The 26546-nt window shown below is 40.8% G+C and overlaps 2 protein-coding genes across 7 annotated transcripts in view; one reads left to right on the top strand and one right to left on the bottom strand.

The window, feature by feature from the left end:
• Nucleotides 1-4546, top strand: part of kifc3 (kinesin family member C3) — a 43596-nt gene extending 39050 nt beyond the window's left edge. For 3 of the 4 annotated variants that reach the window (XM_033036098.1, XM_033036094.1, XM_033036095.1), the window contains 2 exons: nucleotides 1428-1530; nucleotides 2889-4546. In XM_033036098.1, the coding sequence (XP_032891989.1) occupies nucleotides 1428-1530; nucleotides 2889-2905 (120 nt within the window). In that variant the 3' untranslated portion in view covers nucleotides 2906-4546. The remainder of the gene's footprint in view (nucleotides 1-1427; nucleotides 1531-2888) is intronic. The other variant, XM_033036099.1, reaches the window with a different exon arrangement.
• Nucleotides 4547-4673: 127 nt separating this feature from the next.
• Nucleotides 4674-26546, bottom strand: part of katnb1 (katanin regulatory subunit B1) — a 39603-nt gene continuing 17730 nt past the window's right edge. For all 3 annotated transcript variants that reach the window (XM_033036100.1, XM_033036101.1, XM_033036102.1), the window contains 12 exons: nucleotides 25970-26041; nucleotides 23439-23589; nucleotides 21899-22086; nucleotides 20484-20617; nucleotides 19899-19949; nucleotides 19084-19160; nucleotides 16385-16504; nucleotides 14883-15023; nucleotides 10471-10547; nucleotides 8390-8464; nucleotides 7190-7306; nucleotides 4674-6318 (listed from right to left, as the gene is read on the bottom strand). In XM_033036100.1, the coding sequence (XP_032891991.1) occupies nucleotides 6186-6318; nucleotides 7190-7306; nucleotides 8390-8464; nucleotides 10471-10547; nucleotides 14883-15023; nucleotides 16385-16504; nucleotides 19084-19160; nucleotides 19899-19949; nucleotides 20484-20617; nucleotides 21899-22086; nucleotides 23439-23589; nucleotides 25970-26041 (1336 nt within the window). In that variant the 3' untranslated portion in view covers nucleotides 4674-6185. The remainder of the gene's footprint in view (nucleotides 6319-7189; nucleotides 7307-8389; nucleotides 8465-10470; nucleotides 10548-14882; nucleotides 15024-16384; nucleotides 16505-19083; nucleotides 19161-19898; nucleotides 19950-20483; nucleotides 20618-21898; nucleotides 22087-23438; nucleotides 23590-25969; nucleotides 26042-26546) is intronic.

The raw sequence follows: 26546 nt of genomic DNA, 5'->3' as shown, positions 1-26546 counted from the left end.
GGACTGACGGGACACCGGCCCGGAGCAGTGGCGGCCACGGCTTACAGCCAGTGCGGAGAAGAAGCGCTAACTCCACTGCTCCGGGCCAGTGTCCCGTCAGTCCAGGGTCACCCCGGACATCTCCGGCCGCCCCCGGACAGGGATGGGACACTCCGTAGGGGACGGTCCGGTAGCAATTCAACAGCGCTTGCAGCGCCAAAGACCCAGGTTCGATCCTGACTAGGGATGAAACGCATGTCTGTATACATGCAGCAGCACAGTTGCTGGGAATGTTTATTGCGAGTGACCTTTGACAAATCCCATAAATCCTTGTGTATTTTGGAATACCGAACTCGATTATTATGTCTGTCTGTCTGGTTCAGCCTTCAGATGACTTCTGTTTAGCTGGAATACCCAGAGCTTAAAGTGCCTGAAATAGTTCAAGGGCACAGAAACAATCCATGAAAGATATGCACTTTATGATTTATTTTCAGGGCAAGAATTACTTCTCATTTATGCTAATTACAGATTTGGAGGTCAACTAAGATTCATTTTTCTGTTGATATCCATGATATTTCAGCAAAGTGTTTGGGATAAACACGTCACCATTTTCCTTCCAATGTGAGGCCAGTATATTTTATTTCTCATTGCAATTTGGATTATTTTCATTCACCTCTGAATCTGTAATTAGCAGAAATCAGAAATATATGTTCATCCCAACAATGTTAGGACAAGGGTTTGGTCTTTATCAAAGATGTAGATTTTTAGACTTCCAAGTGCGGTTTCACCAATAGCTTGTACAACTGAACAGAACATTCGAACTTCGATATTCAATTCCTGACTGATGAAAGCCACCCCTCTCCAGTTCTGACCTCTAGATTACTCTGAAGTTTATTTATCTGGGAGTTGGTGGTGAGTTTAGCTCCTTGTCCCTCTTCTGTGCCTCTCTCTCACTGAATTTCTCCACCTATCACTCTACTTTGCAATAGTCCTTAAAATTTGTAAGTTGTGGCCAATTCTTTGTTCAGCTAAGGGTATTATTTCCCTGTGACTAAGCATCCAAATATATTTTATATTGCAAATATGAAACCTTTTGGGTTGTTTCGTTGTTAACATCTATATAAATTAAGTGTTTTTTCTTATCTCATTGTGTTGTAGCGACTTCTACACCCTAAACTGCAACTTCACAATGGCTGCCTTCCTCATTATTATTAACAATTGTCATTGTCAGTTTATGAGGATCCCTATGACTGATGGCTTTTGTTTAGTGCATTGTGGAACATTGCAGAACATGCTGTGTAGCCCACTAAGATTTGCAGTGCACTGCTGGGGGTTGGGCGGGTTTGTGTTTGCTAATGTGAGTGGTGCTTTAAGTATCAGACTTCAATGTCCACAATCATATGGAGACTGGCTGGCTCACCGTGGCTGATGTATATTTCCTTTTACAGTTAGAGTCTCCACATTCAGCTACCCAACAGGGACGACATAACTATCCAGGAGGAAACAATGTGGGGAAGAGCACAGCAGGGAAAAGAAGGCTGGTGACATCAAGTATGGAAATCGTACACAATATCTGGGGGGAGGTGGAGGTTGTGGTTGTGGTTGTCACGCTCTAATGCTGACAGAATTCTCCCGCTGTAAGACTATGACACATTGTAGAAAGGGTGCAATGGCTCTGGAGAGGATCCAGGAGAGATTTATGAAGATGTTGGCAGGGCTGGAATTTTTTTTTTCGTTCTGAAGAAAGATTTGATAACTGGGATTGTATTCTCCGCAGCAACGGAGGTGAAGAAAAAACTTAGTTGAGGTGAATAATATTATAAGAATATGACCTGTTTTGCTTAACAAATAGTGTAGGAAGGAATTGCAGATGCTGGTTTAAACTGAAGTAGACACTAAAAACAAGAAAAACTCAGCAGGACAGGCAGCATCTCTGGAGAGAAAGAATGGCTGATGTTTCGGGTCAAGAGCTTCAGACTGAAGAAGTTGAAAACCAGCCATAAAACACAATAACTGGAGATGTGTGTTATCCAACTAAGGGCAGAAATCAGAATCATGTGTTCATCTACCACATGGGTTTTCTCTGAATATTCCGGTTTCTCCCACATCCGAAAGAAGTGCAGGTTTGTAGGTTAATTGGCTTCTGTAAATTGTCCCTGGCATGATGGATGGAACTGGTGTATGATTGCTGGTCGGTATGGACTTGGTGGGCTGAAGGGCCTGTTTCCATATATTTTTTACATGCATCTTAATTTAATTGAACCATATATGATTGAATGTGACATTATTTTCGTCTTGTTTCTATAGTCAAAGGGTAAGGTTGATTTATTTATTTGTGCAGAACAGTGATGGAAGTCCTACTCTTGCCTGTTTTTGCTCTATACATATGCATTACAGCATGAATATAATCTGATTTCTATACATGAATATTGTCATTCATGTGCTGCATCTGTTGATCAGAGCCTGGCTTTATTGTGGAATGTAATTTAGCCTAACCTTATTCATACCTAATCCAATTTAAAGCATAAATGTTGCATTCAAGTGTAAGTTAAAAGACTCGCTACAGTATGCACCAAATTGCTCAATTTCAAGCTGAAAAATGCAACAGCTCCCTACCATATCAGGGGGGCACCCCCCCTCGGCCGCTAAGCTCCCTCACAATTTCTCTCTCAACCAATGTTGGCAGCTCTGATATATTCACCATAAGTTTCAACTGTGTTTCCTTCATTTTCTTCCCAAACCAAGTTCAAATTTCATTGAAATTTTTATTTTCAATCACCTGAATGACACTTTGCTGGCATGTGGATTATTTTTAAGACTGCCTTTTAATTTTAGTAATCTTTGAAATGTCAGGTTTTGATTGACCTGTTTATTGTTAGTCACCTGATCAATGCACGTTTTTCTTGCAGGTGAAGTAACCAATTAACGAGGTCAGCGGTGCTGCCTGGAGCAATGGAAAATTAGTGTGGTATTTGTCCCAGTATGTAAAGTTGAGCATTCCTGTAATGGATCGCAGGCCAATGACTGTATATTTATATACTTCAACTCCATACATGCAGCCAGATTTAAAAAAATTAATGCATGGAGTAGAGTTCATTACTTATTTTTTTTACATATAAATATTAAAATATTTTATATTATCTACTTTTTATTTTAAACCTATCATTTGATATCCAAAGTCTTTGAATGTGGGTCCTATACAAATACATTGTCCTTTATGTTTTCATCTATATACTAGTTTTACTTTGTTCTGCAAACATTGGGCTACTTGAAGTCACTTTAGGTTTTGGGCAAAGTGCCAAATAATGCATTAGGTGAGATGGGATCAGCACACAATGGTTATCTAAAATAGTCATTAAGACTGGCCTGCTATTTATGTAAAATGCCACCAAGGGACTGACTTTTGCTATTTAAAGATCTTGCCATGTTCTCCTTTTTTGATGGAATTCTAGTTCAAGTAAATGTGTACAAATTATGGTATTAAGCCTCATTGACTGGAACTTCAATTTGAAACTTCTGGACTTTGTTCAGTTGCTACAGATGGTGTCACTGATTTAGGATTACAATTGAAGTTTTAAATACTTTTACTTTCAATTTAACCTGAGATCAAACATCTGCCACTACTTGGTGAGTGGAAGATGACCACTTGTGCCAGTAATAGTGATGCCAGCAAAGAGTTACCATCCCCAGGACAAGTTGGAAACTAGTTCAGGGGGTTGTGGGAAAAGTGGTAATGGTGAAGAAAATATTCCCATTTTGAACTGCTGGAGCAGTCAGCTTTGTTCCCCATGTATGATAGCTGTTGTAAATAGTGGAATTGGTCAATATTTGCATTTCTGCTGAGATAAGTGTGTTGCTCACTTGCTGAATTAATTAATACGCAATTCAAGTAAAAACAGATAAAAGGATATTGAACCAAAATGAACTTTGATTTGTTTGAATTGATGCTATTTTTTACTGTTCCTTGTGTGGCTGTGGCTAATGTGTGGCATCCCTCTTGTTGAGCTGGGATCTCATTCTTCAGCATGTCAGCCCAGGGGACTCTAACCAAATCCATCTTTCCTTTTTAGACCTCATTGGCTTCTGTAACTTAAATGCATGCTGGAAGCAGAAATATCGCATAGCCCAAATGCTACAACGGTCATTTTTGCTGGTCCTGGCCTTTTTATTTCTTAAACAGGGCTTTCTGATGAAAGGCCTCTGTGCTGAAATATGGGGGGGGGGGGGGAGGAGGAGATAAGTAATATGGGCAGCATTTTGGTTGTTCATGTTATGCTGAAAAATTCAAACAACTTCTACATTTGCTGTTGGAATGGCAGTAATATTTCTCCCCTGAAGCCCCCTGCAATGCCCTGTGTTTGGAGGTCAGAATCAAGACTAAAAGCTTCCAGCAAGAATTACTCAGGAGAATGTGTCTGTTTCAGTAATGCATGTTCACACTGATCCATCTGTTGTTGAAAAGCTGCATTCTGATTGTGTGGTCATATTCTCAATGAAAATGTAGTTTATCTGTAAAGTTACTGTCTAAGCCTGTTCAAATAAAACCCAGTATTTATTCAACTTTAAAGCCAGTTTTACTTGTCTCTTTGTCACAGCTATTAGGGACTTATTGAAGGTATTGAACAGTTATAAGTTGAACATTTTAGGGTTTGCTTTATTTAAGGTTGGGGTGGTGGTTAGCAGGAACTTCAACAACACATTCAAAAAATTGTTTATTATGAAAACATTCATATTTACATAAATTACACTGTCCAAGAGCAGAGGGACACCAAATTAAAATGTTCAAATTGATACAGGTTTCTGTTCAATGACCAGACCTGCAATGTGGAGCATGGTTCTACAGTACCTGTTGCTGGGTGGTACATGGGCTACAAATCAACATTATACAGAATGGACCAGTGGCATTACAAAATAGCAAGATGCATCTTAAATAAAGTTCAGTGTTGATTTGCAAATTACTGATGAAAAAAAAAGGCATGTTGCATATAAGCTAGGCTAAATTTAATACAGTGACTACAGTTCATTGGATTCCAAGGAAGCCTACTCCTAGGCTATAGGTGTGTCAGTCCAATAGGGATCTGAGCCAATCAACCCCAAGGATTATGACTATTTAAGCCTCACATTACAGTGTGACCTGTTTGCAAATGTAAAGCAGTTCACAAATTTGATCTGCATTACTCTTGTGGCATGGGAAGGAAAGAATAACATTAATTGGCTTTGAACCGAGTTGATTTGATGTTAAGAGGCAAAATAAATAATTGTGTAGGCATGGCGTCCAATGATTTTAAACATTCAGGTAAAGATGTAAAATGAAAATGGATATTGTGAAGTCCAATTTATCTGGAACAATATACTAGAGCCCATGTTTTGCTTTGGGAAGGGAGGAGAGGGGCAGCCTTCCGTGTAGAATTCAAGAAAGGCACATATTTGATTTCTTAGAGCAATTCTGCACTTTCCAACAAAAAACCTAAATGGAATGCTTGGATCTAGGGTTAAGTAATGAATTGTATGTTTCACTGTTTAAAAAAATCCAAATCTTGTTACAGTAAAGGTATAGATCTTAGTTCTTGCTCAGTTCTGTAAATAAACATAGGCTCTGCTGATTAAAAAATAGTTAACATTGCCAAATAAGCCCAACAGGCTGTTTACTGCTACACACTAGTAGCTTATGTCACAAACTACAGCCCATAACTACCCTTGTGGTCTAGGGACACTAACCATCACCAGGATGGATAAGGCCACCTCTAGTGCCATGAAATGGCTTCAGTGTGTTTGATGCAATGAAAAGTTAATTTTCTAGGTTTGGAGATTGGAATTAATTTTAATCTCAATGTATAAATAGAAGATAAAAGAATTTAAAACAAGTCAACATGTTCAAGAACATCTCTCCCCCTGGCATTGTTGGCCAATTGGCATAGATGCTAAATCAACACAAGGCAAAAGTTTTAAGAATCATTTTCCCCCAGGTCTTCAGTCATTGTAAATACCAGAAGGTGAATTGTTGTTTGCAGTGGTATTTAACAAAATAACATTTGAGGCCCAGTTTTGCATAACCACCTAAATTTTTGTAAACTTTAAAAACAATTTTACTTGAAACAATTTGGTCTTTGAATCATTTGCCAGCAGTCTCTGCAAAATGATATCCAATACACCAGAGGAGAACCTCAAGGAAGTCTCTGGAGGGGACTTCAATAACGAGTCCATTCTCATTCAAATGCTGCCATCAGAAGCTGTAGTTCACGAAAGGCACTACCTTGCCGACCAGGCATTCCTGCTTTACTCTGAAGGATTGGGAGCAAGTTCTTTAACTGCTTATAACAAAGTTTACATTTCTGGTGCCTGAGAAACAAAGGAGAGGAAGAGTCAGAGGCATCTTAACGTTTTTTAAAAAAACACATTCACGCTACAATTTCAGTAATATTCACCTTTTATTTTTGCCTGAAACCGCAGGATTTGAATACCCGAATTAGGAAGTAATTACAAGTTTATGAAATTAGATTAGGTAGTTCATGCAGAAATAGACCAATAGGTCTATTCCTGGACTACAACATTCTACATATTACAAATATCGAATGAGAACATTTACACGCTAAGGTTTTTTTTTAATTAAAGAGGGTGAAAGCTACTTTAGAGGGGGAGAAATCAAAGTCAACGTCCCAGGGAGATCAAATACAAAATTATTTGATATTCTCTATAGGACTTTGCTTGATTTCCTCCCTTAAGAGCAACGTGTTCTACCAGCTTTTTAATTCAATAAATGTTCTCATTTGATATTTGCATAATTGTAGAATTAAATATAAAATACTGCAAACAGCAGGCCAGTCATTATATGTGCAGAAATGTCCCCCTTCCCACTCCATAGATGCTGCCAGATCCGTATATTCAGCATTTTTAAAATTCAAATTATGTTTAAAAGATAAAATATTACTTGTGAATGTATTACTGGATTGGGGGAAATGCAGAGAATTGATAGCTGTCAAAACAGCAGGGAGCCGAGGGAACTAGCCAATGTAAAACAACAGTTTAGCATCTGGCCTGGACCAGTAGGTTAACGCAAAGGACCTGCCCATCTTTTCCTGAAAGTTTTTCCTCAAAATGCAAATCTATAATTTGTCATACAAAATGGTGAGAATGCAACTACTCTAATAATACTGTATTTCCTTGTTGAAGAGATCATGCATCATCCAAACTTTGTATAGCAGTCACTGACCTTTCTTCTCGTGTTATATCCACCCCAATTGATGGTAGTGTAACCAGATTGTCCGCTATTAAGAGTCCAAATCGCTGGAGGATTAGCTTCAGAGAAGTACAGCCAGTCTGGACATAACTGTGGAACAGAAGTGATCACATATATACATGAAGCAATGGAAAGACAATTCTTTTTTTTCCCTTGGGGAATACTTGGCTGCTTTATCCAAAATAGAAAAAAAATAAAATAGTATATTTAATGTTAAACTTAAACACACATAGTATCAGCACCCCACTACTGCAGAGCGCTCAGACCAGAATCAAGTGAAATCCACTCTGCTTCTACTAACATGCCTCACACCCAATCTTCGATGAGCAACTCTAATGCACCACAGTGACATTCATTCAGTCCCCTTAGAAAAGCAAACATGATTTGCCAGTATACACAGACAGAGGAATGGGATTATCCAAACTTGTCTTAAAAAATAATTGAAGGGGGGCAATTCTCAATTTAAATCACTATGCTGGAGCTGTGGAAAGTCCATGGGATACAATTTATACAGTGCGCATGATGTTTTGCCACTTGTTTTGGAATTAATTTACTAAAGCCGAGAACCAGGAATGACAACTCAGAACCAGAGTAAAAGTTTTAATACAGGTTTGAATATTGAATTTATTAGCTTCACTGGCTAAAAATGTTGTTGTTTCCCATTTATCACTCCCAGGTAGGAGACAAATTATATATTCTTTCTAATTGACAATGATTTCTGCTCAGTTGTTCTACAGCAAGTGATCTGCTGACTGGGTTTAAACATCCAATCTGCTCTACACATTTATAACTATTTAATAAATTAAAAACATTAAGCAAAGATGGAGTTTCTAATATCACCATGATTTGAAGATATTTTCCATTTTGCTTAGAACAGCAATAAATAAACCAGATCAAACTCCGAATGGAGAGAAGGCAATAAAAACTTCCAAGATCACTGGTATACAAGTGGCTACATGAAACACGGGTAGCACATTTACAATTACATGAATGTAACAAGTGAGAGTCAGTGCTCTGAAAGATTGCTGCAACAACTCACCAAATGTGCAGTAATATTTTGTACTTTAAAAATCAGAGCAAACTGCAGATGTCCATTAACACCAAACTAAGCACACATGGAATACTACACCTGCATAACAATGCCCCACCTCTAAAGAAAGGATAACTGCTGACCTTTCATACTTGCTCTTCAACAACTTGTCAATCGGAGGAATGATCGAAGGGCAAAGGTCCAGTTTCCATAAGGCGCTGAAATAAAAATGTAGTCAGTAGTTACCGGGGGAAGATGGATCATTCTCTTAAAGAGAACAATTTCATTTCTTTCAAAATACTCCTCTTAAACATGACTATTCGTAGTTTTATCGTAAGACTAGTGAACACAACTGGTCTGCTTCCCTCAGTACATTTATTAGAAAGGTAGTGGAAAGGATCTTTGAAAAAAATATAGGACCAGGTACAGAAAAACATAGGCTCATAGCATAGTCAACCATCAGAGTCAATACTACATCTTGGGTGGTGACAAATATTGGATTTTTGATTTCAGCGAGTAGGTAAATCGTGTTTCTTATCATATCAGGTTCAAGTTTTTGCTCTTTGATATGAAAGATTTAGGTTTCTTAATTAGATCTGCCCCAAGAATTGCAGAACTTTGTACAACACAAGATCATAGCTCCAGCAACTTTGCGTAAATTCTGAGATGTGTTGGCAGCATGTACTTTTAATTCATTTTCAGGATTTGAGTGCTGCTAACAAGTTCAACATCTATTACCTTCATGGGAAGGGGGTTCCTAGATTCAGACCCAACTATGATGAAGGGCCGGAGATCTATTTCCAAGTCACAAAAGTGCCGACGGGTCCATTACTGTTATGTGTACTGAGGTACAGCGAAAAGGTTTGCATGCTTTCCAATCAAATCAGAAAATAAAGGGGCAGGTTCTGATGTCCCCATGCATTTCCCAGCCCTTGTTCTTCAGTGGCTTTCTGTGCTTCTCATTCAAAGTGAAGTGATATGAATGTTCTGACATTTACTTAGCGAAAAAGAGCCAAGTGCCCGAAAGAACAACAAAGTGGCATCAAGCCAGAATGAATCCTTTTAGTCTACAGAACAACTGGTGCCAGAGAGGAAAGAAAAATGAAAAGCATTCAGTCAGGGAATATAAAATGTGCTTAAATTCTGTCATGTTTTCTGATATGTTTTGTCTTTTAATATTGTTATTGTTATAAACATTGTTAAAATTACTAATATCTATTAACTTAACATTAATGAAATAATGATAAAATACATTTTAAATGATTCTAACTACAAAGAATGTTTGAAGCCTGTAAATACTGACGGTCATATCTCCCGGTAGAAAAGAGCGGAAAGTGTGAAATTTGAAACAAACAAATAACTAGACATAAAACATGAATGTGAAAATAATGTACGGTTCTCAAACCAAAAGATTTAATTGAATCAACGAGAAGTGTACAAATAAGGATGGTAGATGAAACAAGTAGATTTAGGGGCAGAAGAAGATCAACAGCCAATGAACAGTAGAAAGATTTAAACATCTGTAAGCATACAAGATTGGAGTAAAAAAAACATTGGGCTAAGATGGCATGGGACAGGTTACACAAGGAAGATTTTCAGGATTTGAGCAAGAAGAGACTATGTTTAATTTTTGAGGATCACAAATCAAAAAGGGTGATAAAACCCAGGAAGATGAGACATGGGAAGGTTAGATTATCACCCCAGCCAAACAGAACATATGAAATCTACAGAGTTGTGTGTATTGGGTGATTCATGAGAAGTTAGAGATAGGTAGATATTAATCAAAAAGTACAATTAAATGATAATCTATTATTTCTGGAATAGCGACAGGATCACATCATTTTGATCAGAGTGTTTAGCCATTCAATTTGACCTTGACTGATCAGTAACTAATTCCCACTTGTCTGTATGCCATTACCACTGTCCCCTTTCTCCAAACATCCATCATCCTAAATGTCTTACCCAGCAGCATACCAGTCTCAGTTTTTAAAATTAATTGTTCCAGCATTCACAAGTTGAGACTAGAATTCAGATTTCCATTAATGAAAGTTTAAAAAAAAAATCTCAATTTCATTAATTTGCACCATTAAAAAAAAAAGCTTGGCATTGAATCATTTTAACAAATATACCATGATGGTGTAACATTATACCTTGAAAGATTTGCTCTGTGATATTATTGAGAAAAAGTACAAAGCAGCAGATAGCTTTTTAAGTAGGTACATACGGTTTAAGGTTAATAATATTCAAAATGTCTACAATGATTGCCAAGTCATTCATGGTCACTGCCGAGTCTATGGATGTCTGCAATAAAAGAGATCAATGTTAGAATGTGTTGTGGAATCCAGGTCAGAACACATGTCCTCAGAAAACTCATGCTTACAAGATCAGTCTTTTCATCACAAGGTTATGACAGAAACAGCCTAATTTCTGCTGAAATTAAAAAAAGCCTGAGGCAATCTACAACGCCAATCCATTGCAAATCATAAACCAGCCTACATTGTTTAAATAGGGTGGAGCTGAACTTTTAATTTGTGCCATTAATACAAATATTGATGATTCACAGAAAGATCTATTTCCACAGACTGTAAATAATGAACTCAATCTCAGCATTCTCATTTGCTGTGTATAATTATTCAAGTGCAGGTTAACACAAAGCACAGCACTTACCTTGTCTGCACATCTGGACGCCCGCAGCGGTGACTGCGGAGGGTTGTGGTCCCGACCACGGGGGAAAATGGAGGAGGACTGACCAAATTTTGTGTCTTCCACCACAGTGATGAATGCCGTGGTGGATGTTTGTGTTAAATTTTTATTGTGTACTAGACCAAGTGCAGACCCGTTGGGTCTGTTCCCCCAACGTGCGGCTGTGGGGGGAGGCGGCATGCAGCGTCACACAAATTAACTATCCCCCCCCCCCCGCACTCACGCTAATTACCCCCCTTGATATTATATTAATATTATTAATTTGCTCCTTTTACCCCATAACCACCCTATCTACTGACGCATAGCCCTCAACTTGCAGTCACATCTAGAGAGGGGGGAGGGGGGGTAGAGAGTGAGGGCAGAGAGAGAAGGGGCAGAGACACAGAGAGAGGGGCAAGAGGGAGAGGGGGAGGGGGGAGAGGAGGAGAAGAGGGAGGGTGGGTGAGAGGGGAAAGGTGGGGGTGGAGGGGAGGATGAGAGGGGGAGATATTGAGGGGAGGAGATGGGGTGGAGAGGTGATGGGAGGGGTAGAGGGGAAGGAGCAGGGAGGGTGGAGGGAAAGTGTGTTGGAGGGGAGGAGAGTGGAGGAAAAGAGGGAGAAAGAGAGAGCGGGGGAGAGGAGAGGGTGGGGAGAGAGATGGGGTGGGGAGAGGATGACGGGTGGAGAGAGGAGAGGGTGGGGAGAGGAGAGGGTGGGGAGAGGAGAGGTTGGTGGAGGATGGGGGGGAGAGGAGAGGGAGAGGAGAGGATGAGGGGAGAGGAGAGGGAGGAGGAGAAGGGGGGGGTGAGGAGAGTGAGGGGAGTGTGAGGAGAGGGGTGAGGGTGAGGGGAGGGGGGAGGGGAGGGAGGGGAGGAGTGAGGGGGTGTGTGGAGGGGAGGGGGGTTAGGGGAGGGAAGGAGGGGGAGGGGGGAGGGGAGAGGAGAGGGAAGGAGGGGGAGAGAAGAGGGAGGGGGAGGAGAGGGGGGGAGAGGAGAGAGAGGAGAGGGGGGGAGAGGAGGAGGGGGGGGGAGATGAGGAGGGGGGGGAGAGAGGAGGGGGGGGAGAGAGGAGGGGGGGGAGCGAGCGAGGCGGGGGGGAGAGAGGAGAGGGGGGGGAGAGAGGAGGGGGGGAGAGGAGAGGGGGGGGAGAGGAGGGGGGGGGAGAGGAGGAGGGGGGGAGAGGAGAGGGGGGGAGAGAGGAGAGGGGGGATGGAGAGGAGAGGGGGGAGAGAGGAGAGGGGGGAGAGAGGAGAGGGGGGGAAGAGAGGAGAGGGGGAGAGAGGAGAGGGGGGGAGGAGAGAGGAGAGGGGGGAGAGAGGGAGGGGGGGAGATGAGAGGAGGGGGGGGGAGGGAGAGAGGGGGAGGAGAGAGGAGAGGGGGGGAGAGAGGAGCGGGGGGGAGAGAGGAGAGGCGGGGGGAGAGAGAGGAGATGGGGGGGGCAGGAGAGGAGAGGGGGGGGAGAGAGGAGAGGGGGGGGAGAAAGGAGAGGGAGGGGAGAAAGGAGAGGGAGGGGAGAAAGGAGAGGGAGGGGAGAGAGGAGAGGGGGGGGAGAGAGGAGAGGGGGGGGAGAGAGGAGAGGGGGGGAGAGAGGAGAGGGGGGGAGAGGAGAGGGGGGAGAGAGGAGAGGGGGGGGGGGAGAGAGGAGAGGGGGGGGAGAGAGGAGAGGGGGGGGAGAGAGGAGAGGGGGGGAGAGAGGAGAGGGGGGGGAGAGAGGAGAGGGGGGGAGAGAGGAGAGGGGGGGAGAGAGGAGGGGGGGAGAGAGGAGAGGGGGGGGAGAGAGGAGAGGGGGGGGAGAGAGGAGAGGGGGGGGGGAGAGGTGGGGGGGGGGGGGGGGGAGAGGAGAGGGAGGGAGGAGAGGGGGGGGGATAGAGAGTGCCTTTTTATTTCAACCCAAACCCCCTAAACCATTTGCAGGCAGTGCTTTTTTACTTTAACCATATTTTCATTTTCAAACCACATTAAGGGTACTTACTCACAGTTGTGTTCAGTGTTATTCACAGCTCAGTGAAACGTGACCCTCTGCCTTCCTCCAGCTTGCAGACTAATTGAGGCACACCACTTCCTGGTTTTATAGTCCATCCCCCCTGCCGCCAGCGGGGGCAGCCGAGAGAATGGAGAATTTTGTAAAATCATTAATATCTCTGTCATTTTTCATCGACTGGAAGAATCCTCGGCACACATGCGGCGGACGGGGGCTCTGAGCGAGGTGGCCAAACATGACGGCCGTAGGTGGTGGCGTTCTCTCGGAAATCGCAGCACAGATCGCCAAAACCGGTCAAGAACAGACTTTTAGTAATATAGATTGTGTGTTCTTTTTTTATTGTACCGCTGCTGGCAAATTCATTTCAGTGCACTTTATGTTCATGTAATGAATAAAACTTGACTTCACTTGACTGAAGACAAGATCAAATTATGAAGATTTTAGGCTGAGGTCCTTTAGTGCTGCTAGATAGGGTATCCCCTATTTACACCACATGAATGAAGGAGGAATACTGATTTCTTCCCAAGTCAGGGACTTGGAGGCAAATATTTGTAAAGCACTTATATGCTGCACTTGTGTGTGGAAATAGATTTTTTTCTGATAATCATAATTTGTTATTCCTGTGACTGTATTGAAAAGGCCGTATTCAAGCCAAAGATTCCAGACATTGTCTCTCACTATTTGTGAAGTATTTATAATTCCATTGTCTTTAATAATTATGCAAAAATGAATGGCTGGCCAACTAAAGGGCTGTCCCACTATACGAGTTTACCCAAGAGCTCTCCAGAGTTTAAAAAAAAAATCAAACTCGTGATAAGTACATAGAATGTACGTAGCGGGTACTTCGGAGCTCGGGACTTCTCTTGGCGGCTCGTAACGCTAACGGCAGGTACTCGGGAAACACGGGGCAAGCTTGTGAAGTTTTTTCAGCATGTTGAAAAATGTCCACGAGAGCCCCGAGTACCTACGAGCGGCTTTTACCGTAATTCTCCGAGTTCGAATTAGGGGAGACTCGGGAGAATTCTTGAATTACCTCGTACAGTGGGACAGGCCATTTAGATTCTCCGTCAAATAAAACGTGGCATTGTGGTCCCCTTCTACCTAATCCAAAAAAAAAAAACTTGCTGGTTAAATCTGACTTTTAAATGATAGTGGACTTCTGCAGTTCTTTCCTACACCAACCTTTAATAGCCTGCACATAATTTGGCGGCACAGTTTATAGCTGGTAGGGCTGATGCATCACAGCGCCAAAGTTCCAGGTTTGATCCTGACGCTGGGTGCTGCCTGTGTGGAGTATGCATGTTCTTGCTTTGACCATGTGGGTTTCCTCTGGGTGCTATGGTCTGCTCCAACATCACAGAGATATGCAGTTTTGTGGCTTACATGACCTCTAAATTGCGCGTTCCCCGCCCCCCCCCCCAAACAGGTGATCAATGCTCGGTGTGACCTGAATGGGCCAAGGGGCCTGTTTCAATGTGACATCTCTGAACATATATCCCTCCGTTCCTTGCATATCCATGCACATAACCAAAAGTCTTTAAATACTATTATTTTACCCGCCTTCACCCTGCAAAGCTTTCCATGCACTCACCACCCTGTGTAGAAAAAAATTTGCCACACATCCCTTTTAAACTCTGCCCCTCTCACCTTAAAGCTATGCCCTCTAGAATAACATCTACCACCCTACCCTCATCAATCCATCTTCATCACCCCCTCAAAAAAATGCAATCAAGTTCGTAAGACATGACCCATTGCATACGATGCTATGCTGACTCTCCCTAATTTACCCATTCTTTTTCTATCGTGGTAAATCCTATCCCAAAGGAACCTCTCCAATAGCTTCCATATCATTGACTTGTGGTGCATTGGCCTGTATTTCCCTTGACAGGTTAAGTGTAATCAAGATGAGAAAGAGATAAGAGTTACTCAAACACATGGAGGCAATAATTCCCATCAAGACTCATTACACTGACCTTTATATCGCCAGTGGTCCATACAGCTCTCACAGTGTCTAAATTCTTGAATCGACTTTTTAAAACTACACACATGGTATCATGTCCTTTCTGGATTTGACTCATAGCATCTTCATCACTCAAATCTGCCAATTTATTATTCTGGAAAAAAATAAATATACAGTGTAAATCAAAATATAGCAAACAAAAGCCATTACAAATGCCATTATTCCTCATTTATTAAGGCTGCTGGAAATAAACATTATATAACATTGGATAGGAAAGAGAACTGCTGGGGAGAAACCTCAAAACTTGGATGTCAGTCACCTTGCTCCCCAAAATAGCATGTACTGATACTTATTGCTACTTACACACATGAGTCATTTAGCTTCAATTACTGCATGTGGTGTTTCAATACAGCAAGTATATAGTGCCCAACAGCTTGAATTTTTTCCCCCCAAACAGATTGACTAGAAGATTAATATAGGTCATTATTCATTGCCTTCAGGAAGTCCACCTGTTGAGTCCCACATAAAAGACATTCAGCTAAAGCTCCAAGGACTGAATGCAATGAACCAACAATAAAACAGAATAGCAAAAGTCAGGATAATTGAACTTTATTGGCAATCTTTCACAGTATTTATTAATTGGCCCTGATGAATATATGGTAAAAACTCATTTCCAGGTTTGCTGAAGGCATAAAGAAAGGTGGCACTGCAAACATAGTTAAAAGAGATATTAGGCTAATAAGCAAAACTTTTGACAAATGGATTTCAACATGGGTCTTTGCTTAAAGAAAAGGGAAAAGGGAAATAATCACTTCCTTATCATGAAAGGCCAGGAGGTTCAAAGATGTGAATGCCCATATTTGTAGATCAGTAAAACATCACAAAAGGATGCAGAATGCAATTAAAAACTTAATGGAATGATGGTCTCATGGACTATCTCATGGACTAGAATACACATTGGTGAAAAGGTTTTGGCACAATTATATGAAGTCCTGGCTAGAAGGATATAGGGATTGATTGTGATTAGGGTGACCAATACAAAATGTTGACTCAGTAAAAAGGAAATGTACCAGGAGGCCACCTATATCAACATAACTAAATTATGAGGAGGAAGAACACAAACAAGGTTTGTATTCCTTCAAATTTAGAAAATTAAGTCCTGGCTGGATTTAAAATATCAAGATATTAAGGCGACTAATAAGACAAGGAAAGAAACTGTGTCCATAACAGGTGGATGGGATCAGGACAGTGTAAAACTAGAGGAAGGATTTCACAATAAAAATAAGGAAATACATCCAGGTAGAAATCCACAATTATTTTATTAAGAGCAATGATGCCCCAACTACACAGACCAGCCATGATCATTTGCAATAAGATCCAACACATCCAGTTTCCATCCCAAAGCTAACCTACCTGCCCATTTGAAAGTAATTTACACGGAACAGCAGTACAAATTGAGAAATCAAATACTTCATCACATCAGGTGCCATGTTTGTGGACAAATATTCCACTTACTGGGAGAAAATCCGCTGCCTTCAACCCAATTGGCTCATTTTTGGCGATTGGAATTATCGGTGCTTCAGGACGGTTGTTGGGGGTGGAAGCTGCTGATGGATGAAAGCTCAGCTGATCTGCCTGAAAAATAACATGTTCAACAGACTATAGACCACTCCATATCACACACTAGCTATTACAGGAAATGTCACAGGTTGATCAGCACCCATAGCAGCCACAATGTTGACATATCCAACAAAATACTGAAGAGATGAAAATAATTCAAGAAATCCCAAAACCTTTCACAATACCAAGCTGTATATATAAAGAAAAAAATAAAAAGGTCAAAAATAAGCTCAGAGGTTGATTAACCTAGTGATATTCTCACCATGATTATAGCATGTCAGACCACAAAATCAACGCAAATTTTGATTAGCTCGGTTTCTCAATTAAGGGGCTGTCCCACTGCGACTAATCTGCGAGTTTAGACGAGTTTGCCCTCGATTCAAACTCGCAGCATGGTCAACACGAGGTCCTAGGAGGTCCAATTAGGTCACTGGAACTCTCCTTCATGCTCGAGGGAAGTTTCCGCATACTCGCGGCCTCAGCTAGGTCTCGGAAAAATTTTCAGCATGTTGAAAAAATTTCCGAGAGTAAAATTGGGTCGGCTTAACTCATAGTGCAGTGGAGTGGGGTCGCTATTTAGTTACAGGCAGTTGAGGGCAGCCGTAGGCAATCTCCTTCGCTGACCAGGCATTTTGATTGGCTCATTGGAGTTTTCAGGACCAGGGAAAACCGACCGGTAGGTTAAATGCCCGCTAAACTTTATTATACTCCGCGACCTAGCTGAGGCCACGAGTATTCAGGAACTTCCCTCGAGCATGAAGGAGAGTTCCAGCGATCTCATAGGACCTCCTAGGACCACGTGTCGACCATGCTGCGAGTTTGAAGGTCGAAGACACTCTTCTAAACTCGCAGATTAGGTTGCTGCAGTGGGACAGCCCCTTAAGGCTAATCCAAACAACTCAAGATTACCCCTCAATTCATATAGTTTGTTCTTCCTTTCATGAATACTTCGTGGATTGAGCAATTAAAATAGCAAAATCCTCTCTGTTCAGAAAGTATTGGACAGCTGGCTCTTAGGAGATTTATAACTTTTTTTTTCCCCCAATAAAAAACCTCCACAATGTATTTCACAATAAAGTCTTGTGATAATTGATCCTCCCAATGAATGAAGCAAGAATATGTCAGAAATTGGGAAAACTCACTTTTGAGAAATCCCCAAAACAACTTGCTCATCTAATGTTACTGACAGCTTTCTACAATAGTGTCTCAACTTTTGGAATACACAACATGAACTCCTTGATTGCCACAACATACTTAAAGCTGTAGCAATACAGCGTCATGGGCTAGTCTATTCAAAGTACAGTTACTACATCCTGAACAAAGGCTGCTATTAAAAGGATAAACACAAAATGCTGGAATAACTCAGCGGACCAGGCCGCATCTCTGGAGAGAAGGAATGGGCGACATTTCGGGTCAACCCGAAAAGTCACCCATTCCTTCTCTCCAGAGATGCTGTCGGTCCCGCTGAGTTACTCCAGCACTGTGTGACTAACTTTGGTTTAAACCAGTAACTCAGCGGGACTGGCAGCATCTCTGGAGAGAAGGAATGGGTGACTTTTCGGGTCGACCTGAAATGTCGCCCATTCCTTCTCTCCAGAGATGCGGCCTGTCCCGCTGAGTAACTCCAGCATTAAACCAGCATCTGCAGTACCTTCCTACACACTGCTATCAAAACGGTTGCCCTGAAAATTACAACCCACATCACAGTAAATTAAATACACAAAGAACACAAGAAAAAGACCAGGAGCAGGGCAGATGGCACCTGAAGATGACAATCTGCCATTAAGTAGCTACCCACTTAACCCTATACCTTCCAATGTCCCCCAAGATCCAAAAATACCAGTCTTGAGCAAATATCTATTCAATTATGTAATTAGTGGATAAAGTCTTAACAGATAGAGAAAATGTTTTTTTGCCAGAGGTCAATGACCCTTAGGACTTCTCTGTGGCCCCTCGGTTGATCAGTATATTTATAGCCGAGATCAATAAAGTTTGGGACTCTAGATCAAAAAAGCATACAAGGGTCTGGCAGAAAAGTGGATTTGAACTCGAGGATCAGCCATGATCTTACTCAAAGATAAAGTATGCTGAAGAATCTGTACGGCATACACCTAATTTTCTTATGGCAGAAATGTTTTTGATGCAAAGTTCTCTGGCACAGATAGAATTACAAATAGACCTCAGACCCCCAAGATCATAAAATTACAGTTCAACTGACCAAGTCAATGGAAATCACGTTATTGTTTCATGGTATCCAGCAGCAACCAGACAAACGAGATAACTGGAAAGTGCTAGGATTATAAAAGAGAAAGGGAATCATTCGATCGTGAGCCGATTTTACTAATATATTGGGCAGAACAGAAGACGATTGCAATTCCATGTACCCTCACCAATTCAGTGGATAAATGTGTCAGACTGCGGTGCTAGCCCAAACAATAGCAGATCCAAAAATCCAGTATCCAAAATCCAAAAAGATTTAATTGCTGAATTTAAATATTTTGTACATGTACCAGATTCTGGAATTGTTCCATGTGTAGCTTAGTAGAAGTGGTTTAATGATTTAAGATAAACGTCTTTCAAACTGCATTACTGACCTGTAATCTTTTTATGGCAGGAGAGGGCACCTCTGTTGGAGGAGTCACTTTTTCAGATTCTTTCACAGAAGTAGTATCTGCATAAAATTCAATCACTCAGCATTAACAAAACACATACCAAGACGAGTACTGAAGAATTTAAGAAGGAACTGCAGATGAGGGAAAATCGAATGTACACAAAAAAGCTGGAGAAACTCAGCGGGTGCAGCAGCATCTATGGAGCGAAGGAAATAGGCAACGTTTCGGGCCAAAACCCTTCTTCAGACTGAAGAAGGGTTTCGGCCCGAAACGTTGCCTATTTCCTTCGCTCCATAGATGCTGCTGCACCCGCTGAGTTTCTCCAGCTTTTTTGTGTACATTCGAGTGCTGAAGAATACTGGCATAAAATCACTGACCAAATATGAAAGAATTCTATGAATCTGCATACATGTAATCACAAAAAAGAAATTTGTAGATTTTTGGCTATTTAGTGTCTTCTTGGCATAAATTTTTCTTTTGAAAAGTACAGTTTAAAATAAATAAAATAAGAGGTACAGGAATTTGATTCTTTTCGTTAGGAGGGTGGGAGAAAATGGTGCTTTAAAAAATAATAATTCAGGATCAGCTTCAAATGGTTAAATATCAATGACAAAAGAACAAAAGGCAAGGGCAACCCGAATGGAAACAAAACAGTGCAGTTAATATAAATTTTGTACTAAACTGCCACCTAGTGTGCAAACATGTTTAACACATTTAAAGACATTAGCACACTTATTGTTATGTTTAAAAAAGGATAGAGAAGATACCCATGTAAAGATACTCTAAAAGGGGCTTACCATCTTCTGGTGGAGCAGGGAAGGGATCAGTCCGCCGAGGTGGAGTTCGAGCTGTCAGAAAAGCACCAATTAGGCAACAACATTTCACAATATTCTTCCAAATACTTTGTTTCCAACTTGATAAGATTAGATGCCGGCAGGATGCACTAAATTTAGTAATGCAAGCACAATTCAGAATTCTTGATAAGTTTAAGCTAGTTTTAATATGAATTGTGGTCTTTATCATCAATTTCAACTGCAGTACACTTTAGTTATATAGTGTTCTTGCTATTTTCAACAGAGATACATTTTCAAGAGACTAACACATGCAATTCCAGCATTCCAATTCCAAAGACAGCTGGAGATTAATAAAAAATATTTACGTATCAGATATAATTTGCTTTTGCCTGCATTATAATGAAAACTGATTAAACCATGAAATTTTGGAAAGAGTTGCTGAAACGTCCCATGTTGAAGAAAACAATCTAAACATACTCATAACTTGAAATTGTTATTCACCAAAATGTTTTAACTAACTCCATGAAATCTGTTGTTTATTTAAAAATGATCAACAAATGTAGAAATACTAGAAAATAATTTACAGACCAATGGCATTTTGTGGCTGAAAAATCTCCTTGTATTCCTCTGGATTCCTGATTTCTGCAGTCGACTCCTTGTCATCCTTCTCCTCTTCTGCACTCTGGTTTTTCCCTTCATTCTCCAGCTCTTCTTTCACTTTGCTATCAAGACAAGACAATTTGTATTGGGAAAGGGTAAAGTAGAATAGCTCCAGTAGATCCTTGTAACATATGGTGAATTAAAACCTTTCAAAGTAGCTCCCAGGAGCAACGGAAAAAAATAAATCTAATGTCAAGCCAATGAAATAAATACAGAAGACTGCCGAAAGCTTCATCAAAGAAATGGTTTGAAATTTAGTTTAGGGTTTGGCAGACATCACAGCCATCAAGAATGGAGAGAATTAAGACATCAATACAAGGAACTGCAGATGATGGTTTATAAAAAAAATTGCCTGAATAATTCAGCAGGCAGGCAGCATCTCTGGAGAACATGGATTGTTGACGTTTCGGGCTAGGGCCCTTCTTCAGACAGATTGTAGTAGGGGAGGAGAAAGCTGGAGAGGTTGGTGTAGGACAATGCTAGGCAAGTGATATGTGGATATAGGTGAGGGGGGTTTGATGGACAGATGGGTGGACAAAGACAAAATATAGAAAGATGACTCAAGCATATCAGATAATGAAAGGAGATCCGCAAATTGTGAAGCCAGAGGAAGGATATAGGTGGAAGGGGACGGGAGCGATCGTGGAAGAAATGGGTACACACCCAAGTGGGACAGAAAGAGGGGGGAAGGTGGGGAGGGTCAGGGGGAGGCTGGTATTGTAGGTCAGTTACCTAAAAATACAGACCCGTACGAAGCTTTTCAAAAAGGGGGGGGGGGGGGGGGGGTGGCATAATAGGATTACAAAAAATGTATGTGAAATAATGTGCGTGCAGCGCACATCACAAGCGCGAAGTCCCTGGGTCCAGAGCCTGATTAAGGGGCCTGGAAGCTCTGGGCTTTAGATGCTCTCTGGTGCATTTTTTCCCTTCCGGATTTTTTTAACTCTGGGGTTAAAAGGGGGGTGCGACCGACCCATCGCACCCTCCCTTCAGACGGCCATGAAATGGAATATTTATATTCCGTTTTGGTTTCTTACAACCCAATGGTATAAATATTGAAGTGCCATTCCTCCAGTTTTAAATTACTCAAGCAGAATACGAGGAGCTTCTCCATCAGTTTAAGCTACCCAAAGTGCTGTTTTTCCAGTTTTAACTTTTCCAGTTTTAACCTACCCAAACTGAATACGAGGTGCTGTTCCTCCAGTTTGAGAATTAATTTAGTTATGATCAAGGGACTAGATCCGCAGTAGCAGAGACAACTCAAAAGGAGCTTCTGTGCTGGAAGATATTAGATAAAAGGAGTGGCAAAGCTATGGAAGAAGTTAAAAGCAGGATGACTTTACCTCTGAGGTCTGTTGCATGTGGTTAGAGGCCGCTCATAATTGCGTCTGAGTGCAGCTACTTTCATCACTGGTAAATTGAAGAGCTTTTCATCTTCAACTGTGCCCTGCACAATTGAACCAGTCTTCTTCACTCGATTCAAATCCACCACAAATGTGGAGACTGTCATCTGACTGAATGAAGCTCCAATCTATTATGAAAACAAAGCACAATGAAATTAAACAGCACTTGAGGAAACTGTAAAGAATGATTATCTTCAATGTTTAAGGCAAGTGCACATGCACAGAGTAATTTTAGGCACTAATCTTGCATTATGGGATCCATATATTAAAACCACCAGCACCATTTAAAAAAAAAAATCTGCTGATAACCATTTATTTCAACATAAGCTCTAAACTATGTTTACCAAAAACATGATCAATCATTATATCAAGTCAGTTCTCAGTTCAATCTATAATTCAGAGGTTAAAGCAGAACGTGCCTCACCCATACAAAATTCTGCACCAATTGAAAATACAAGGGACAGACCCAGAGAGCAAGTCCAGATTTAACTCTAGTTCTGACGATTCAATTGCAAAAATACAAGAGTGCACTTTGATCTTTGGTACCAATTTGTTCCAGAAACTTTATAAATGGAGACCAAACCATTCTCTGATTAATTTCTATTCACTTGATTTATTAAATTGAAATCCAAATCATCCTTGAACCCTTTGCCATACCAGCCATACCTCTTTTTATAAGCGCAGTGATCAGAAAAATTAAATTTACTATAAACATACACATTATTAATTTCAAGTGGCCCAGTGGATACAAAATGAATTATTCAGATGAATAAGTTCAGCTGAACACATCTGAACACAATCTCAATTGTGTCAATGTATTTTTGCATAGTAGTGTAATTTCCTCTTGGGATCTTAATTCCTTATAACATGAAGGTGTATGACATTCCATTACTTGACTATTTGTCTTAACTAGTTGTCTTGACTAGTTGTCTTAACATTTGCCAATCCAAATTTCAGAGCACCAAGATTTAGGTGTAAAATAATTGTGAAATTTTTTAGGTGATGTTTGCGAAGGAAAGAATCTTGGACAGGACATCAGAGAATTTCACCAAAAGAAAAATAGAAAAGCACACCATGGTCTGCCAAACATTTTTGAAATAGAAAATGCTGGAAATAATTAGGTCAGGCATTAGAGAAAAGATAAATAGTTAGATTTTCAAAACAATATTCACCCATTAGAATTTGATCAAAGTTTGTCAACTTGAAATGTAAGACTTCTCTCCATTGATGATGCCTCCAAGATTTTGTTTTTATTTCACATTTGCAGGATCCACAGTATTTTACTGATAATAAATAGCATACCTCAACATTAATACATATACCTTTCATCAATTGTGTCAATATATTTTTGCAAAGCAGTGTAATTTCCTCTTGGGATCTTAATTCCTTATAACATGAAGGTGTATGACATTCCATTACTTGACTAGTTGTCTTAAGTGCCCATTTTGTACTTTAATATCCATAACTATACAGGACATACCAATTGATTGGAACAGATGCAAAGGTCTGCTGCTCTACCCCAGTTAACAGGAAGTACATCAAAGCAACGTGGAGGCTCCCAGCCGTAAACATGCAATGAATCCTGAGATCCACTGTATAGACAACAACCGTCTGGATTGAACAAAATACTCCTAAAACAAATGGAGAATATTAACTGAGCAGTTTTATCATTGAGAAACTCATGTCATACCTATCAGACTGTTGGATCAAATTATTCCGCTCACCAAATAATTAAGTACTCCATTCCGAATTTATTCCTAATCATCAAAAATTAAAAAGGCACCTACATTAAAACATACTCTCTCTAAGAAGAGAACATGATGCTGGGTTTCAAGGATCAAGAAGGTGCCAACATAGAAACCGAGAAATTGGTGCAGGAAGAGGCTATTTGGCTCTTCGAGCCAGCATCGTCATTCAATATGATCATGGACCCGTTAATTCCTACTCTATGCTTCCTGTCTGCCAACCAGTTCTCTATCCATGTCAATACCCTACCTCCAATACCATGTGGTCTAATTATGCACACTAATCTCGTGTGGGACCTTGTCAAAGGCTTTTTGAAAGTCCAGATACACCACATCCACTGCCTCTCCCTTATACATTCTACTTGTTACATCCTCAACAAATTACAGATTAGTCAAGCCAAATCCATGCTGACTTTGACCGATCCTGTCACTGCTTTCCAAATGTGCTGTTATAACATCTTTAGCAATCGACTCAAGCATCTTCCCCACTACCAATGTAAGGCTAACTGGTCTATAATTCTCAGTTTTCTCTCTCCCTCCCTTCTTATAAAGTGGTGTTACATTTGCTACCCTTCAGTCCACATGAACTGATCCAGGATCGAAAGAACATTGAAAAATGATCACCAATGCATCCACAATTTCTAGGGCCACCTCCTTGAGTACTCTGGGATGCAGACCATCAGCCTCTGGGGATTTATCTGCCTTCAGTCCCAACAGTTTACCTAACTAACTGACTAATGTGGATTCCCTTCAGTTCCTCCATACCACTAGATCCTCGGTCCCCTATTATTTCTGGGAGATTGTTTGAGTCTTCAGTGAGTGAAGACAAAACCAAAATACTCATTTAACAGTTCTGCCATTTCTTTGTTTCTCTTTATAAATTCACCTGTCAATGATTGTAAGGAACCTACAATTGTCTTCACTAATCTTTTTACTTATCTAAAGAAGCTGTTAAGAGTCTGTTTTTATATTCCCTGCAAGCTTTCTTTCATACTCTTCCCCCCCCTTAATTAACCCCTTTATTAACCCCATACCGATTGCATAGCATCCAAGCTAATGTCTCTCCTTGCTATTGCATTAATCTCCTCTTTAATCAGCAATGCCACCCCACTTCCTCTTCCTTTCTGTCTATCCTTCCTGAATATCAAATATCCCTGCATGTTTAGCTCCCAGCCTTGATCACCCTGGAGCCATATCTCCGTAATTCCAACTATATCTTATTCCTTAACTACTAACTGCACATTCAATTCATCCACCTTATGCTCCTCACATTAAGACGTAAAAGCTTTCAGGTTTGTTTTTCTTATCTCCCTTCTACCGTTTGCTTCTGTCCTCCTTTTATGGCCCTCTGTCTCCTTGCATTGGTTCCCATCCCCCTGCCCTGTTAGTTTAAACTTGACCTTTCCTACATTCTCTTTCCGTTAATTGCACGCAGACGCTTCCACGTTGTTGACTCCACCCCCCCCCCCCCCCCCACTGTTTAGTTTAAACCCACCCATGTAGCACTAGCAAATCTGTCTGTCAGAATGTCGCTCCCCCTCCAATTAACGTGCAACCCATCCCTTTTGTACAGGTCACCCCTGCCCCAGAAGAGATCCCAGTGATCTAGAAATCTAAATCCCTGCCCCCCGCACCAACTCCTCAGCCGAGGTGCCAAGCTGAATGCTGGTCTGGACCAATTTATGTTCTCATCTGCTGCAATGACAAGACAATGGTTATCATCATTAGCTCTGGGGCGAGGACGAGCAGTGGTGGAAATTAACAAAAATTCCTACTCTTGAGCACATAAGCCATAGCTGAAAGTTCATGCACATAGACAAAGGTGAGGGTTGATGAACCTCAACTTTAAAGGAAGTCCCTAAAAAAGTTGCAAAATATTATGCAGTCTACACTCAAGCACCTCAAAAAAAAATATTGGCAAGTGGCTAAGATGCATGGAAGATGTTAAAGCATGAATCAACCCCTTTAGAAGAGGGGAAAAATAGGGAACAAAAAAATGGTAAACAAGAATATACAAGTATTTTTTGGAAACACAAACCTCTTAGCCAACTAAATAAGAAATCCTACAGCACTCAAAAAGCAGCACACTGCAGTGCACATGATACTGATTCTATAGCTCTTTTGCAGTTGCCTTTCAAAAAACATACAAGGTGAGTATTCTTTGTACCTATTCCTTGAACTCATCCAATGTACGCACATTTGATCCACGTTAAAAAACACAAGTTTCAATACAGCTTTTAAAAACACACAGCATGGCTCCATGTACCTGACAGGGGTGCTCTCTACTTCTGTGCAGCTCACCATCTTAAACTTTTCTAGATCCCAAAACTTTATCGTTCTGAAAGAGAGAATATAGTGTTTACCTGTGGAACATCAAAGTAAAACCACATTTCCAATTGTTATTAGACCCGCACACAAATAGCCTTTCCATTGGATAGACAAACAAAGTTTGCTAAAATTTGAGGTTTCATCACAATGGAAAGAAAAAAATAAGTTCCATCTAGCACATTGCAAGTAGAAGGGGTTAAATGTATCCGTTTGCTTCCTAAATAAATCCACTCTTGCATATAATTTAGGCGAGTCAATAGTCACAATGTGCATTTAACAGCTCGAGGGACAATGGAGATGCAAAATACAGTCAATATAGGTTCAGCATCCAAGTCCTTTGCTATCTATTATTAAGAAGGGTCAGGACACAATTAAATATCTCTTTTCTGATCTGTGGAGTCTATGTCACAGCAAAGGTTTCTGATTATCAATGTTAAGGCAATGTTAAAAGTGCAAGATTTCTGGTTACATAGTTATTGATGGCCAGGGCATGTCAAACACCCTTTCAGTCATTA

The sequence above is a fragment of the Amblyraja radiata genome, chromosome 17 (assembly GCF_010909765.2).
Source record: "Amblyraja radiata isolate CabotCenter1 chromosome 17, sAmbRad1.1.pri, whole genome shotgun sequence".
Classification (NCBI taxonomy): Eukaryota; Metazoa; Chordata; class Chondrichthyes; order Rajiformes; family Rajidae; genus Amblyraja; species Amblyraja radiata.
This window is presented reverse-complemented; position numbering and strand designations above follow the sequence as displayed.